General features: G+C 35.9%; 1 protein-coding gene across 1 annotated transcript in view; it reads left to right on the plus strand.

The window, feature by feature from the left end:
- ERC1 (ELKS/RAB6-interacting/CAST family member 1) overlaps nt 1–14294 on the plus strand; it is a 541536-nt gene that overhangs the window by 333392 nt on the left and 193850 nt on the right. The window contains exon 15 of the mRNA XM_004381205.2: nt 3443–3603. Coding sequence (XP_004381262.1) covers nt 3443–3603 — 161 coding nt within the window. The remainder of the gene's footprint in view (nt 1–3442; nt 3604–14294) is intronic.

Below are 14294 nucleotides of genomic sequence, written 5' to 3' on the forward strand. Positions count from 1 at the left end.
AAAAAGAAAATGCTCCCAGGGATCCCACTGGCGCAGCTGCACAGACCTGGGAAGCAGCTCCTAAGCCACACAGTACAGCCTGGCTAGAAGGGGTGGAAGTGATTCACAGAGCCAGGTATTCAGGAGACAGGAAAAGAAGATAATTAGAAAGAGACAAGAAAATGAGAAATGGGGAAGAATAAAAAAGAGGAAAAAAAAGTCCCCAGGAATTCCGCCAGCGTGGTGGTGCAGACTGGGGACGCATTTCCCCAGCTGAGCGGTGCTTTACAGCCTGTAAAGAGGAAGCAAAGATGGCACACAGAGTCAGGTGTTCAAGAGAAAGGAGGGGAAACTGGTGAGAGGCATGGAAGAAACCAAAAGGGGCTGAAAAAAGCAACACTAGCAACAAAGAAATGGTAGTGAAGAAGCCAGCTGGTGTGGGCGGGGCAAATCTGCACTGCTCGGCACTGGCGCCTACTGTGCCACAGTCGCAGCCTGCTGGGAAGCAGTGAATTAGCTGTCTGGGAAGCCAGGAATCAGCCCTCTGGGAAGCCGTGAATTGGCCCACCTAGAAGCAGTGAATCAGCCTGCTGGGAAACCTCAGATCGGCCTGCTGGGAAGCAGCAAATCAGCCCTGTGGGATGCTGGGAATCGGCCCACCCAAAAGCAGCGAATCGGTCCCCCAGGAAGTCCCAGATCAGTCTGCTGGGAAGCAGTGAATCGGCCTGCTGGGAAGCAGTGAATCAGCCCTCTGGGAAGCTGGGAATCGACTCGCCGGGAACTAGCCAGTCAGCCCTCTGGGAAGCCAGGAATCGACCCACCAGTAAGCCACGGATGGGCCAGCTGGAAGGCAGCAAACGCCGAGCAGGGGGAGGCATGGTAGAGGGTGGAAAAGCATATCTTGCTGGTTACTGGGTGCTCTGTCTCCTGCTGGGAGCTCCATGAATCTGGTTTCCCGTACTCCCTGTCTGCCGATCTCTGAGTCCAAGATGGTGGCTCTGTACTCGTTAGCTGATAGAGGACCTCCACTCGTAACTCTCCTTGCTCTCTGTTTTCTGTCAGTTATTTATGCCATTCAGTGCTTGGTTGAGTTCTTTATATCTTCATTTGATGGCTAGCATTCCAGGATTGACATTTGTCTGTTTTGCTTAGCTTTTCAGGTCTTTGCTGTGGAGGGACCGCTTGATGATTCTGTGTATAGTGCCATGTTGGCTCTGCCCCCCAATAGTTACTTCTTTATCTGTAATGGAGGTGTGGGGGCCTTCTGAAATACTGGTAATGCTCTGTTTATTGATCTGTGTCTTGACTATATAGGTGTATTCACTTTGTAAAAATTCTTCATGCTGTGCATTTATCAACTTTACATTTTTAACTCAGTGGAGCACAGTTCTACTCTGACAAACATGGTTATCATGCATCAGAATTGACTTCATGGCAACTGGTTGTTGTTGGTTAGTATTTTTCTGTACATATGTTTTACTCAAATAAAAAGTTTACTACAAATTTTAGATGCATAAGAGTATCACAGAGTATTACAGCTTCCTTTTGTGTAGAAAAAGGATTAGATTATTTGTACATGTTTGCTTGTGTACACATCAGCTATCTCTCCAGAGTTATAGAACTGTGATACCATTGGTTGCCTAGGGTAGTGAAAGACAGGGATAGGGAAAGCGTCTTTTGAGATCTGTTTAATTCATAAAAGATAGATGTATCCCACACTTTATGTCGTAGACCCGTTAACCAAACCCGTTGCAGTCCTGTAAATGGTGCTATCGATAACTGATTTTGTGTAATTATAAGAATATAACACGTGTATCAGTTGTACCCAATTCTAGATAGGATTTCTTATGAATTAAACTGATAAAATTGCATCATCCTTACCGGCAATTTTCCAAAGGGTGGTCAGTGGTGTATATGTATGTAATACTTACTGTTATGTGAATATATATCCAAGTGATCTGCTTAATAACATATATTCTTGCAGCAGCTGGGACTGTGAGGACACTATTAGCTGAAGACATTAACTTGATCACTTTGGAAAAGATGAACAAAGTAAAGTTACTCAGTTTCCAGAAAACTAAATCTGTCTGTTTACCATCAGTGTTTAGCAGCTGTTACCAGTCAACATGGGGATTTTGTTTTGGTATGAAACACTAACACTGAGAGGTATGTTAATAACTCAGATTTGTCATTCTGCAGTTTTGCCTCTAAGGTGCTCTCAGTTTTTGTATCACACAAATTGGTTCTTTGTAGGAGTCAGTGAATGGCAGATGTCCAACCTCTACTTACCTCTACCTCCTCCTCTGAAAAGGTTTGTTTTCACCAAGATTATTTCTTGGTAAACAGCAACCTGACATAAACTCAGGTGCAGTTGACTGGTTGCTTACCCGGTTTTGGTTAGTTTTTGTTAATAACATGACTTTTTTTTTGCTTCTGAATTAAAATGAATGTTGTTTATTTAAATGATGCTGATTTGGGGACCACCCAGCGTAAGTGGAAATGACTGATTAAGTACATACCTTGCTCTCTTAGTTTCTTTTTGCCATGTTTTGGTATTATGTCTTCTTTCTCTTGGAGTTTTTGTTTTTTTTCAGATCTGCTTCTATCAAGTCTTTTCTTCAGGGTTTTTTTTTTTTTAGCATTCTACCTTCTTCTAACTGGTCTTTTTTTTCCCCTTTCCTTCCTGCTTTCTTTAAAAACTCTGCCTACTTGGATTTAGAACAAGAAATTGTCTGTTTGAATTTTAGCTGTTTTTTTAAAAAAAGAAATTCTTTTTAACAGTGAAACAAGAAAATCTTGGCTTAGATGAAAAAAGATTGTTTATGTGTGTACTGAATCTGTTATTAGTCAAGTTTATATCTTTTATTTTCTAAAATCTTCCTATAAATATTTATTATGAGTCTGTTCCTTATATTTTTATTTGTGTTATATTATTATTTTCAGGGAAATTTCTGGATCATTTTCGGAAAACTTCCTAAAAAGTAATTGTCTACGGCAGAATGTGATGACTTGAACTGATGACTTATATGCCCTTCCAAAACCAAACCCATTGTCGTCAAGTCAATTCTGATTCGTAGTGACCTTACAGGATAGAGTAGAACTGCCCCATACGGTTTCCAAGGAGCTACTGGTGAATTCGAACTGCCAACCTTTTGGTTAGCAGCTGAGCTTTTAAACACTGCGCGACCAGGGCTCCTATATGCCCTTACATGTATTAAAAATAAAATGAAGTTCTTTCTGACCTAAACTGAAAAGAAATATAATGGAGGGATCATCAGAGATCTATTTTATTATCTGCAATATATTTTTTCATTTGTATGTCTGATCCAGAAAAGTACAGAATTGAAGATGCGCTCCTGTGTATTTTCAAACGTGTGGACCCTGGTATTTGCCCATTGCCTGCTTCTCTGACTTTAATTAAACAAGATGTTATTTTTTTTTTCCTTTTCCATATTTATCACAGGTGGAGGAGTTACTGATGGCCATGGAGAAAGTAAAGCAGGAACTAGAATCCATGAAAGCAAAGCTGTCCTCCACCCAACAGTCACTGGCAGAAAAGGAAACTCATTTGACTAATCTTCGGGCAGAGAGAAGAAAACATTTAGAGGAAGTTCTGGAGATGAAGTAAGTGTTTATAACCTTATTCTTCAGACGTATGCTTAGTAGAAATACTTTTCCTCATTGCTTTTATCTTCTGCTTTGTTTATTACAGTTAACGCACTTAGCCTAATTTTCATAACTTGTTTTTCTCACTCTCCAGAGCAAACGTGGTCAAATTTGAAACAAATCTGGTCAGATAGAATTATTTTTTTCCTTCTCTTCAGTAAATTTTAAATGCCTCTAGAGTATATGTATCTTTGTCCAATTGTCTGTGAGATATCTAAAATCTTCTCGAAAGTTCAGGCAAACTGGTGAGTTTGCTAGGTGAGAAAATTGTTGGTTCTGAGATCATATGATGCCTAGGCAAGTTTTTAAAATAATTTTTTATTATAAAAATTTCCAAAGGTACATAAAAGTAGAGAGGATTGTATAATGAGCCCCCATATATGTATCCCCCAGATTCAATAATCAACCTTTTACCATACTTTCCAGCCAGTTTTTACTCAATTTGTACTTTTAGTAAAACCTTGATGTGCATCATTTTCCTACTTGCCCCATCCTGTGGCTCCCTAGGATTATAATCTGTTTTGAAGCAAGTATACATCTGACTGTACTTAATAGATGCTCCTTTTTCTTCTCTGTGACTTTTTGAGAAATTCTGACTTCCTTCTCTTGAGAACAAGTATGTCTTATTTGAAGATCCAATGGTACTGTCTTTTTTCCATCCCCAACACTCATATTTAACTAAAGTCTTTACTCCATTTTACTAAAGCCAAGTCTATCCTGGCATTCCTCAGTTACCTTTTTTACTTTAAAAGTTATTTCTATTTTTGTTGTCTTCTGTCTCAGAGGAGAGATACCCTTTCTCCTTCATAAGGCATAGGTTAGCTTCTTTAGCATGAATTCTAACACTGTTCCTCTCCTCTGCAATCTTCCTCTGTCAGTTTTCTCTCATATAAGCAGTTACTCCCTCTCCAGTAGTTCCTTCTTCTGTGCATAAATACACAGTCTCATTATCATAAAATAAATAAACTTTTCTCAACCCAGCTAACATTATCTCTTCTTTTTCTGCTACTTGAAGGAATATTGAATACCAGAATTATAGAGTAACAGAGGATGCTGCCATGATAACTTAGCATGATACCTTTCTTAGCATGAAATTTTCATGGGACATGATTATTGTAATATTGTGACAGGAACCCAAGGGTTGAAATGAAGAAGTACATTTTGGGTTGTCACCTTTTCTTACGGATTATTAGGCCACAGTGAAAGTTGAGAGAATCTCCCCTTTTAGAAAAGCATTATGAATGATCTACTCTTAGAAGTGATTAGTAAGTGGAGCCAGAAATAGGTTTATATAGTGGGAGAATAGGGAAGGTTGGGGTTCTGAGTATCATCGTGAAAAAAAAGTTGGTGAATATGTTTATTAGGAGCAAGTTAGTGAAAAAGGTGTAAGACACAGTTTTTATCACTGAATGGAAAATTCAAAGTTTGGTATTTTGAGGTAGAGTAGTAGAGATAACTCTTGAGCAGTAGAGAGTAAAATCATTAGGTTTGAAGAGGTCTCAGAATCCTTCTTAGAACAAGGTAGGAGATGAAGTTGAGAAGAAAATTATATCAAGGCCCAAAGTCCTTAAGAAGAATGGAAGATGTGATATTCATAAGCATAAATAGGCCTTGTTAAAGCACCAGTATCTAAGTTTTGTTTGTTTTGTTTTGTTTTCAGTAATCGTCAGTATCTTAACTTTACGTGTCAGATCTTCCCTACTCAGTTCAAATAGATGTTTATAACAAAATAATGGTGTACATTTATAGGAATTTACTTTGTTGTTAGGACTTTGAGAAGATAGCACAGAATTTCTTGAGAATGCTTAACTTCAAACCATAAAATGAAAATTGCATATGAACTTTTATGTACCACAGTACTAAACTGTATTATGAACTTCCCTTACCAATCCAGGTGGGAAATTATATTTCTGAAAAATACTGTGATTAGCAAAACTTACCAGTCAAATAAAAAAACACACACAATAAGAAATGAGGGAAATAATTAAAGTATGCAAAGAAATTTATAAATGGTATAGAAATTTTTAAAGCAAACGTTAAATAAAAGTTCTAGAAACAAAGTGTTAAAACCTGGCTCTGTCAGATGACTTATCTCTTAAATCATCTTCATTTGTTCAGGATGTATTCCTGTGGCATCATGATGTTCTTAGACAGATTTTCCAAGAGTTTTATGTCATGTAGATTATACCATCTTAAAGTTGTTAAAGGAGTTCTTGCTTTAATTTGCACTTGAATCTCCGCTTTGTGTCACCTTTCATTTTCTTATCTTAGTAAAATGCATATTTAATACCTTGCCTTTTAATAAATTATCCCAATGCTTTAGGACTAATCCTGTATCCAAATATGCTGTTGAGAGAATGTTAGTTCTTAACAAATCTGTTTACATTGCTCTGCAGACCAGCCCACACGGATTTACCAGGAGTGGGGAGCAACAATTGTTATCCTCTTTTCTCCATTCAGGACAATGAATTGAAATCCCTGTGTATTTTTTTTTTTAATGTGAATTTTTAAAGTTTGGCATTGTTGTTGTTGTTAGGTACCATTGAGTCGGTTCCAATTCATAGTGACCCTGTGTACTACAGAACAGAACACTGGCCGTCCTGCACCATGCTCACAGTCATTTGCTTGAGCCTATTGTTGCAGCCACTGTGTTCTAGTCCATCTCGTTGAGGGTCTTCCTCTTTTTTGCTGACCCTGTTTGGCATATAAATATAAAATAATGATTGGTGAAACTCCAATTAAAAACAAAACAGTTAACCCAAAGCACTATATGTGACGTATGGTGAGTACTGATAGAGTAAACTTTCAATATCTTCTTGCTAAGTAGTTGACAAAGGGAAGAGTTTCTCTCCTGCTGTGTTCTGGACTCTCCCTTGCTCCATATGTTGAACAAGTTCTGCAGATTATCTGATCTGGGCTTGAGTGCAAGTCTTGGTTTCTACAACTTTCCTCAGAATGTATTCATTCTGTTGTCAATTTATAAGTTACTTTGTTCCCTCCAAGTAGTTCTGCGTAATATCTGCCTCTAATTACTTACTGTATGTGGTTTAAGAGCATACTTCCTGGAATAGAAGAGCCTGAGTCTGAATTCTGACTCTGCTACTTGTTAGCTCTGTGACCTCAGCAAGTTATTTAACCTCTCCATTCCTTACTTAGTCTCTGCATTTGTAAAATGAGGATAATTGTCTCGACTTATAGGGTTTTCATGAGAATCAAATAAGAAATGAGTTAATATACAGAATTGAGAGCAGTGACTCTCACAGTAAGCACTTAATAATTAACTACTTATTAGCTTGTTTTAAGTATTTCTTGGTGATGATTTATAGTAAAACAAACTTATTTAAGTAAAATTTAAGATAATTAAGATAATACCTTACCTGTGGCCTTTGGCAATGATAACCAGAGTCTTCACTGTGCCATCATGGCAGAACCTACCATTTTTTAAAGTTTTAAATTGTTTAACTACTGATAATTGAAGAAGTAAAGAAACTTGCGTAGGATAACCATAAAAATTGAAATGTAGAGGAAACATGAGGGGAACACGGTGTACAAAGAGACTGAAACATGCATATGTGTGACTCTGAATCTGGAATAAGAAATAGTCTTTCCCAAGAAAAAGGAAATTGGCCCATTTGTGTAGAAAAGAGCAAAGCAATAGAAGAGTCTAGTTTTCTGGAATAATCCTGACCTAGTCAAACAGAAATGAATGACTTGATAGTTTTTTTCTATCCCTACCATTTATGATTGTAAATTCTGTGTGTCTGCTACAGATAAATGGTAGCCATGAGTTCGGGGAGATGTAAAACTGTTCAATTGGTGGCCTGCCAGTGGTTCATTAGAAACGTTTGAGTTGTTTAGCCAACCCTGAAGAGAAGGAACATTTTTATTGGCAGATCCCACAGCAGTTCTTCTTTTCCTTATGCTGTGGTTTTGTTAGCCATTATGTTTTTATTCCACTCTTATGTTAGCCTCTTTCCCTTAAGAATGAAAGGAAAGAATGGGAGGGGAAAGAAATAATAAAATAATAACTCTAATAATAAAATTTAAGTATTAGTTCAGATCATGAGGTTCACTATTGCAAGTTCTAGATGAGATGATTTCTTCTCCACTACCTTGTGTTCAAACTCCTATTACAATCCTACCCCGTGCTGGCACTCAGAATAAACCTTTAAAGCCTTACTTTTCATTTTTAATAAAGTTTTTATCAATCTGTGAATTTGACTACCGTGAGAACTGGTTTGTTGCAGGAAGGAATGGAGGAGCTCTTTAGTTTCTTTGAGAATCCAGAGCGGTTTCGTCAGTAGCATCCCATATCCAGTCTACTGGTAGCAGTCTCTACCCTGAGCCACTGTGCCAAACATTATTATTAGTTGCACATACATGCACTGTCTCTTTCTTGTTCTCTTGCTCACTCTCTGCCTGTGAGTCTGCATTTAATAGTTTTTTTTTTTTTTTCCTTTGTTCTCCTGACTTACCTTATAGATAGACAGGCATCATGGAAAGTTTTTAATGTAAACATTTGGTTTTATAATATAAAATTTTAAGCTGTTGGTTGATGTAAGTCGTTCAAAGAATGAAACAAGCTGGTAAGAATTAAATTGTTAGGTTGATTGGAACTTAAAAAAAAATAAAGAATTGTGATATAAAAGATACTGTCAACACACAGGTTTAAAAAATAAATTAGAATCTACTGAAGTAACTAGACAGACATGCTTAGAAGACTGGTCTTCCCTGGAGATGAGTAAAATTGGCAGAGAAATCAAAATTTCTGTGGGCTAAATTGTATACTCTCAGTATGCCTTTTGACTAAAGAAAAATGTCTAACTTTTCATAGACAGAAAGTAAGTTTTCGGATGTACCTAAGAAGAGTTAAGTAGTATAAACTGAATTCTGGCATTAAAAAATTCTTGTCTTTTAATAGAGAAGAATAGAATATGCTTGGAATCGTTTAAAGTGATATAAAATGGCTATTGGAAAAAAATCAGACTATTTGAGAATAGTGTAGGTAAGTGAATTATCTATTATGCCTTAAATAATTTGATTGAGCTGTTTTAAATTATGCTAACCTTTTGATATCCAGTAGTATACCAAATGTATTTTAAAATTTATTTGTAAGGTTACTGACACTAAAAAAAATTCCATGTGGGGATTTATGACTCATTTTTCATATTAACCATGAATTGAAAATACTTACACAAATTTCCTCCTAATAACAATTTAGAGGGGAAAATTAGAATTGAAATGCATTCTAAGTTACATAAGAACATGTGTACTTTTTACACAGCCATATTTATTTATACTTTCATCAAACCCATTGCCATTAGTTCTGTTCCAACTCATAGCAACCCAGTAGGACAGAGTATTTTTACAACTGTTCCATAGGGTTTCCAAGGCTATAAATCTTTACAGAAGCAAACTGCCACATCTTTCTCCTGAAGAGTGGCTGGTGAGTTTGAACCACCAATCTTTTGGTTAGCAGCTGAGTGCTTAACCACTGTGCCACCAGGGCTCCTTATACTTCCACCAGAAGCCTTTATTTGAGTCATTAGACATGAAAAAGGGCTTGTAGCAGAGTTAGAAACATTTTTTTACAGTGGGCCAAAATACAGACATTTAAATATTTTGGAGGAAATCAACATAAATTAATACAGAAATTTTCTACACTTGAACTGAAAAATAAAGCGAAATATGCTATACGGTTGAGTTATAAACAAGTAGCACTGGTGTGAGTGGTCCCAGTTAAAATTATGAAGTTTGTATGTATGATCAGCTATCCTTTGAGAATTCCTCCCTAGTCCGGTAACTCCCTGATTCTTTCCCTTCTCTTTCTACCCTGATATCCAGCTCTCCTATGCTGCCTACCTTGTAGAAACTATGATCTAGACTGTTTCTAACATCTTTATCTCATCAGAACTTAACAGTTTAGTTGGGGCACTGAGTTGTTATAGGATAGTGGTGGAAATGAGTTTATTAAAGAATTACTTGGGCTCTTATCTCTTCCTGCATCTAAACTTTGACCATCATGCTCAGCTTCCCACAAGATGGAACATGAACATTACAACTAAATGCTTTCCCCCAAACCTTTTTATTCTCTTGTGACCTGCGTTGAAATCAGTTACAAAAAACTATAAAAGTTCCTTGCCTCTCTCCTCCCTTAAAGCCTAAAGCAATTCTACCTTTTTGCCAAATAGGATTAAATGTAACATCCAAACAGAAATTTTAAAAATCATACTTCCTAAATGAATCATCTTTTCATATAAAAAGCATCAAATGTTGGAGAAATATCTAAGCTGCAAGTTAAGAACTTAAGCTTTTCTGATAAAGGTCTCCCAAAGTCTTTCTCTTTTCCAGCTTTTATAATTCCTTCTCTCCTTCTATCAGTATATGGTTTGTATGAGAAATTGTCCTCACCTGTGCAGAGATGAAATTAAGAATATCTATCATCCTCTTTCTCCCAAGGGGAAGGACATGGATTATTTTCTTACTTCTTCCTCATCTTTTCTTTGCTAGAGGTATAAGGTTGGCCCTAGTCCTTTCTATTAAACACAGAAGAATCATTTGAAGGGTTAACTATCACAGGTAGGTAACCTAATGGCTTTACCTAACTGCAATTCTTTTTTTAAAAAAAAAAAAAATCTGTTATTTAACATGCCGGTGTGGGAGTTGTTTTGTTTGTTCAGTTTCTTTTCCTTTCAGGACCTTCCCTGTTAGTGTGCTTGAGAGAGTACCTTCTGGGCAGCTACTCATTCTGTAAATGGGTAAAACTTCTCTCAAGCTATGGATGTAAAAGATACAGAAATCCATCCATTTAATCATAAGCTTTTTGTATCAGAGGATCCTGAGTAAAAGAGCATCGTAAGATACTCTGTGTAGCAAAGAGTGTGTTTACATTTTAAGTCCATTCGCTTATCTGTAAAACAGGCATAATCATACTTAGATACTTTATGAAGTTGTTGTAAGGATCGAATGAGAGACTGTAATGAAAACAGTTTGAAATTGATAAAGCTAAGTATTTGCAAAGCATGCTACAACTGAAAATCCAGTTTGTACTTTCTTCTTCGCAGCTGGAGAAACTATTTAACTCTTCAGGCCTAGCTGAAATAACAGAAAAGCTGAACCTTAGGAGTAGAGATTATGCCCTACAATAAGGCCAGCCTTACAAAATGTAAAACAAAGTCCCAGTAAAACCAACATGGGAGACAGTTTGGAGGATGAGTCCCACCAAGATCCAGAGACCTGGGAAATACCCTGGGCTGTCAACAGATCAACCCTAAAGGATAAAAGCAAACCCACGCAAGTTCAGGGAGATCAACTATTAACTGAACTACCTACTAGAATAAATCAATGTTCTTCAGATGATATCAAAATCTAGACTCCAGCTTATCATTTGCAGTATCCTGTACTGAATTTAAAACATTACCAGATATGCAAAGCAATAGTAACATCTGACCCATAGTCAAGAAAAACATTCAGTAGAAGTTAACTCAGAGAAGTCCTAGATGTTGGTTTTAGTAGAGAAAGACTTTAAAGTCACTCTTGTAAATATGGTTCAGATAATTAAAGGAAGATATCATCTTGATAATGGAACAGATAGGAAGTCTCAGCCAAGACAGGAACATGATTAAAAAGTGGAAAGTTTAGAACTAAAAAGTACAATAGAAATGAAAATTTCACTGGATGGCCTCTATAGATTAAAGCTATCAGAAAAAAAAGTCAGTGAACTTTAAGATGGATGAAAAGAAATGATCGAATTTGAAGAACAGGGAGAAAAAAGATTTTTACAAAATGAACAGAGCCTCAGGATATAAGGACAATACCAAATGGGCTAACATACATGTAATTGAAATACCAGAGAGTGAAGTTGGAGCAGGAAAAAATATTTGAAAAAAAATAATGGCCAAAAAAATTTCTCAATTTTCATTTAAAAAAAATTGACTTAGAGATCCTGGAAACTCAGTGAAACAAAGCAGGATAAATACAAAGAAAACCAAGTCTAGAACCATCATAATCAGATTTCTGGAAACAAAGTATAAAAGAGGAAAATAAAAGCAGCCAGACAAAAAGAGTGCATACAGAAAAACTACATTAAAGCTGGTAGCTGAATTTTTATCGGAAGTAGGTCAGAAAAAAATAGAACATCTTTTACAGTACTGAAGGAAAAAAAAACTGTCAGTCTAGAATTCTATAACCAATGAAAAACACCCTTAAAAAACTAGAGCAAAATAAAGACATTTTCTGATAAGCAAAAATGAAAAGAATTCAGCTTTAGAAAACATGCTCTACAAGAAATGCTAATGGATGTTCTTCCAGCTGAAGAGAAATGATACCAGATGGGAACATCAATCTACAGGAAGGAATCTAGACCACTAGACGTGGGAAATGAGTAAATATGTATAAAATTTTTTTTTCTCATAATTTCCTTAAAAGACTGTTTAAAGCAAAAATAATAACATAACGTGGTATTTATAGTGTGTATGAAAATGAAAGACGTGACAACAGTCACACAAAAATGTTGTTGTTATGTGCCATCAGGTCAGTTCAGACTCATAGGAACACAAACGATAGGAGCATGGAATTATGTTGTTAGATTGTTAACATTTGTAAAGTGGAAAATATGAAGTGTCAAGTATGAAGTAAGTAGTACAATTTCTAATGTAAATAGCCTTTGATAAGTTAAAAATGCATTGTTAGCCATAGAGCAGCTACCAAAAGTTAAAAACAACAACAAAAAACCTGAAAAGCCAATAGAGGAATTAAAATGTAATACTAAAAATTACTTGATTTACCCAGAAGAAAAAAGCAAGAAAGGGACAACAGAGGAACAAAGAACAGAAAGGACCAGTGGATGATATATATAAGTTCAACCATATAAATACTTACATAAAATGCAAATCGACTTACCTCCCCAATTAGAAGACAGAGACTATTTGAATGGATTAAAAAAAACAAAGCAGCAGCAGCAAGGCCGAAAGAGACACACAGTAATAGATACAGATAGGGTGAAATTAAAGAATGGGAAAAGACATACCTTGCAAACAGTAATCATAAGAAACCTGGTATGGCTATTAATATCAGTCTAATGAGACTTCCAGAGTATTCCCAGAGATGAAGGATATATCATAATGATAAAGTGGACAGTTCATCAAAAAGACATAAAAATCCTTAATATGTATGCATCTTAATAACATAGCTTCAAAATTCACGAAGGACAAACTGATAGAACTAAAGGGAGAGACAGATATCATTGGAGATTTTAACACCCATTTCTCAGAAGTTGATAGAATTAAGTGAAAAACAACAAAAAATCAGTAAAAATAAAAAAGACCTGAACTACCAACTTGTTTTCTTTAACATTTATAGAACATCATACCTAACAACTCAATTCAAAAGATTACATGTATTTTTCAAGTACATATGGATTGTTCACCAATGTAGACCATGTGCTGGGCCCTAAAATAAGTCTCAGTAAATTTTAGAAGACTGAAATGTGTCAGAATTGTTCTCTGACCACAGTGGAATTAAGTTAGAAGTTAATAAGATATTTAGAAAATCCCCGAATATTTGGAAATTCACCAACAATTCTAAATCACCCATAGGTCATAGAAGACGTCACAAGAAATATGAGAAGTTATTTTGAACTGAATGCAAATGAAAATATGAACGTGAAATTTTGTGTTATTCAGCTCAAGCAGTGCTTAGGGTACAATGTATTCCTTTAAATGCCTGTATTAGAAAAGAAGAAATGTTTAAATTTAATGATCTTAGTTTCCACATTTAGAAACTACAAAAAGTAAAACAAAGTAAAGAAGACAATAATAAAGATAAGAGCAGAAATAAAACAGACAAACAATGTACAGAAAATTTACAAATCCAAACCATGGTTCTTCAAAAATTACTAAAATTGATAGTCCCCTAGGAAGACTATAATCAAGGAAAAGAAAGACACATGAATTATCAGTAATCTGGATGAAAGAGGGGATATCACTCAGATTTTAAATGCATTTAAAAGACAATAAGATAATATATCAAACAACTTTATGCCAATAAATTTGACAACTTACATAAAATGCACAAAATTCTTGAAAAATACAACTTATCAAAACCGACTCAAGAAGGAATAGAAAATTGAACAGGTCTATACCTTTAAAGAAATTGAAATTGTTACCAAAAAACCCTCCCTCAGAATGCAAAATGATACAGCGCTTCCTCAGAAAGCTAGAAATAGACATACAATTCGATCTAGCAATCCCACTCCTAGGAATATATCCTAGAGAAGGAAGAGTCATCACTCTAATAGACATATGCACACCTATGTTCATGGCAGCAATGTTCACAATAGCAAAACGATGGAAACAACCTAGATGCCCATCAACAGATGAATGGGTAAACAAACTATGGTACATACACACAATGGAATACTATGCAATGAGAAAGAACAATGATGAATCTGTGAAGCATCTCATAACATGGATGAAACTGGAGGACATTATGCTGAGTGAAATAAGTCAGTCACGAGAGGACAGATATTATTATGAGACCTCTGTTGTACAAACGCATGAGAAAGTTCACACACAAAATGTAACAATCTTTGTTGGTTACCAGGGATGGGAGGGGTGGGGGGGAAATACTAAATAGGCAATAGATAAGTG

Source organism: Trichechus manatus, unplaced genomic scaffold (genome assembly GCF_000243295.1).
Source record: "Trichechus manatus latirostris isolate Lorelei unplaced genomic scaffold, TriManLat1.0 scaffold00081, whole genome shotgun sequence".
In the NCBI taxonomy this organism is placed as follows: domain Eukaryota; kingdom Metazoa; phylum Chordata; class Mammalia; order Sirenia; family Trichechidae; genus Trichechus; species Trichechus manatus.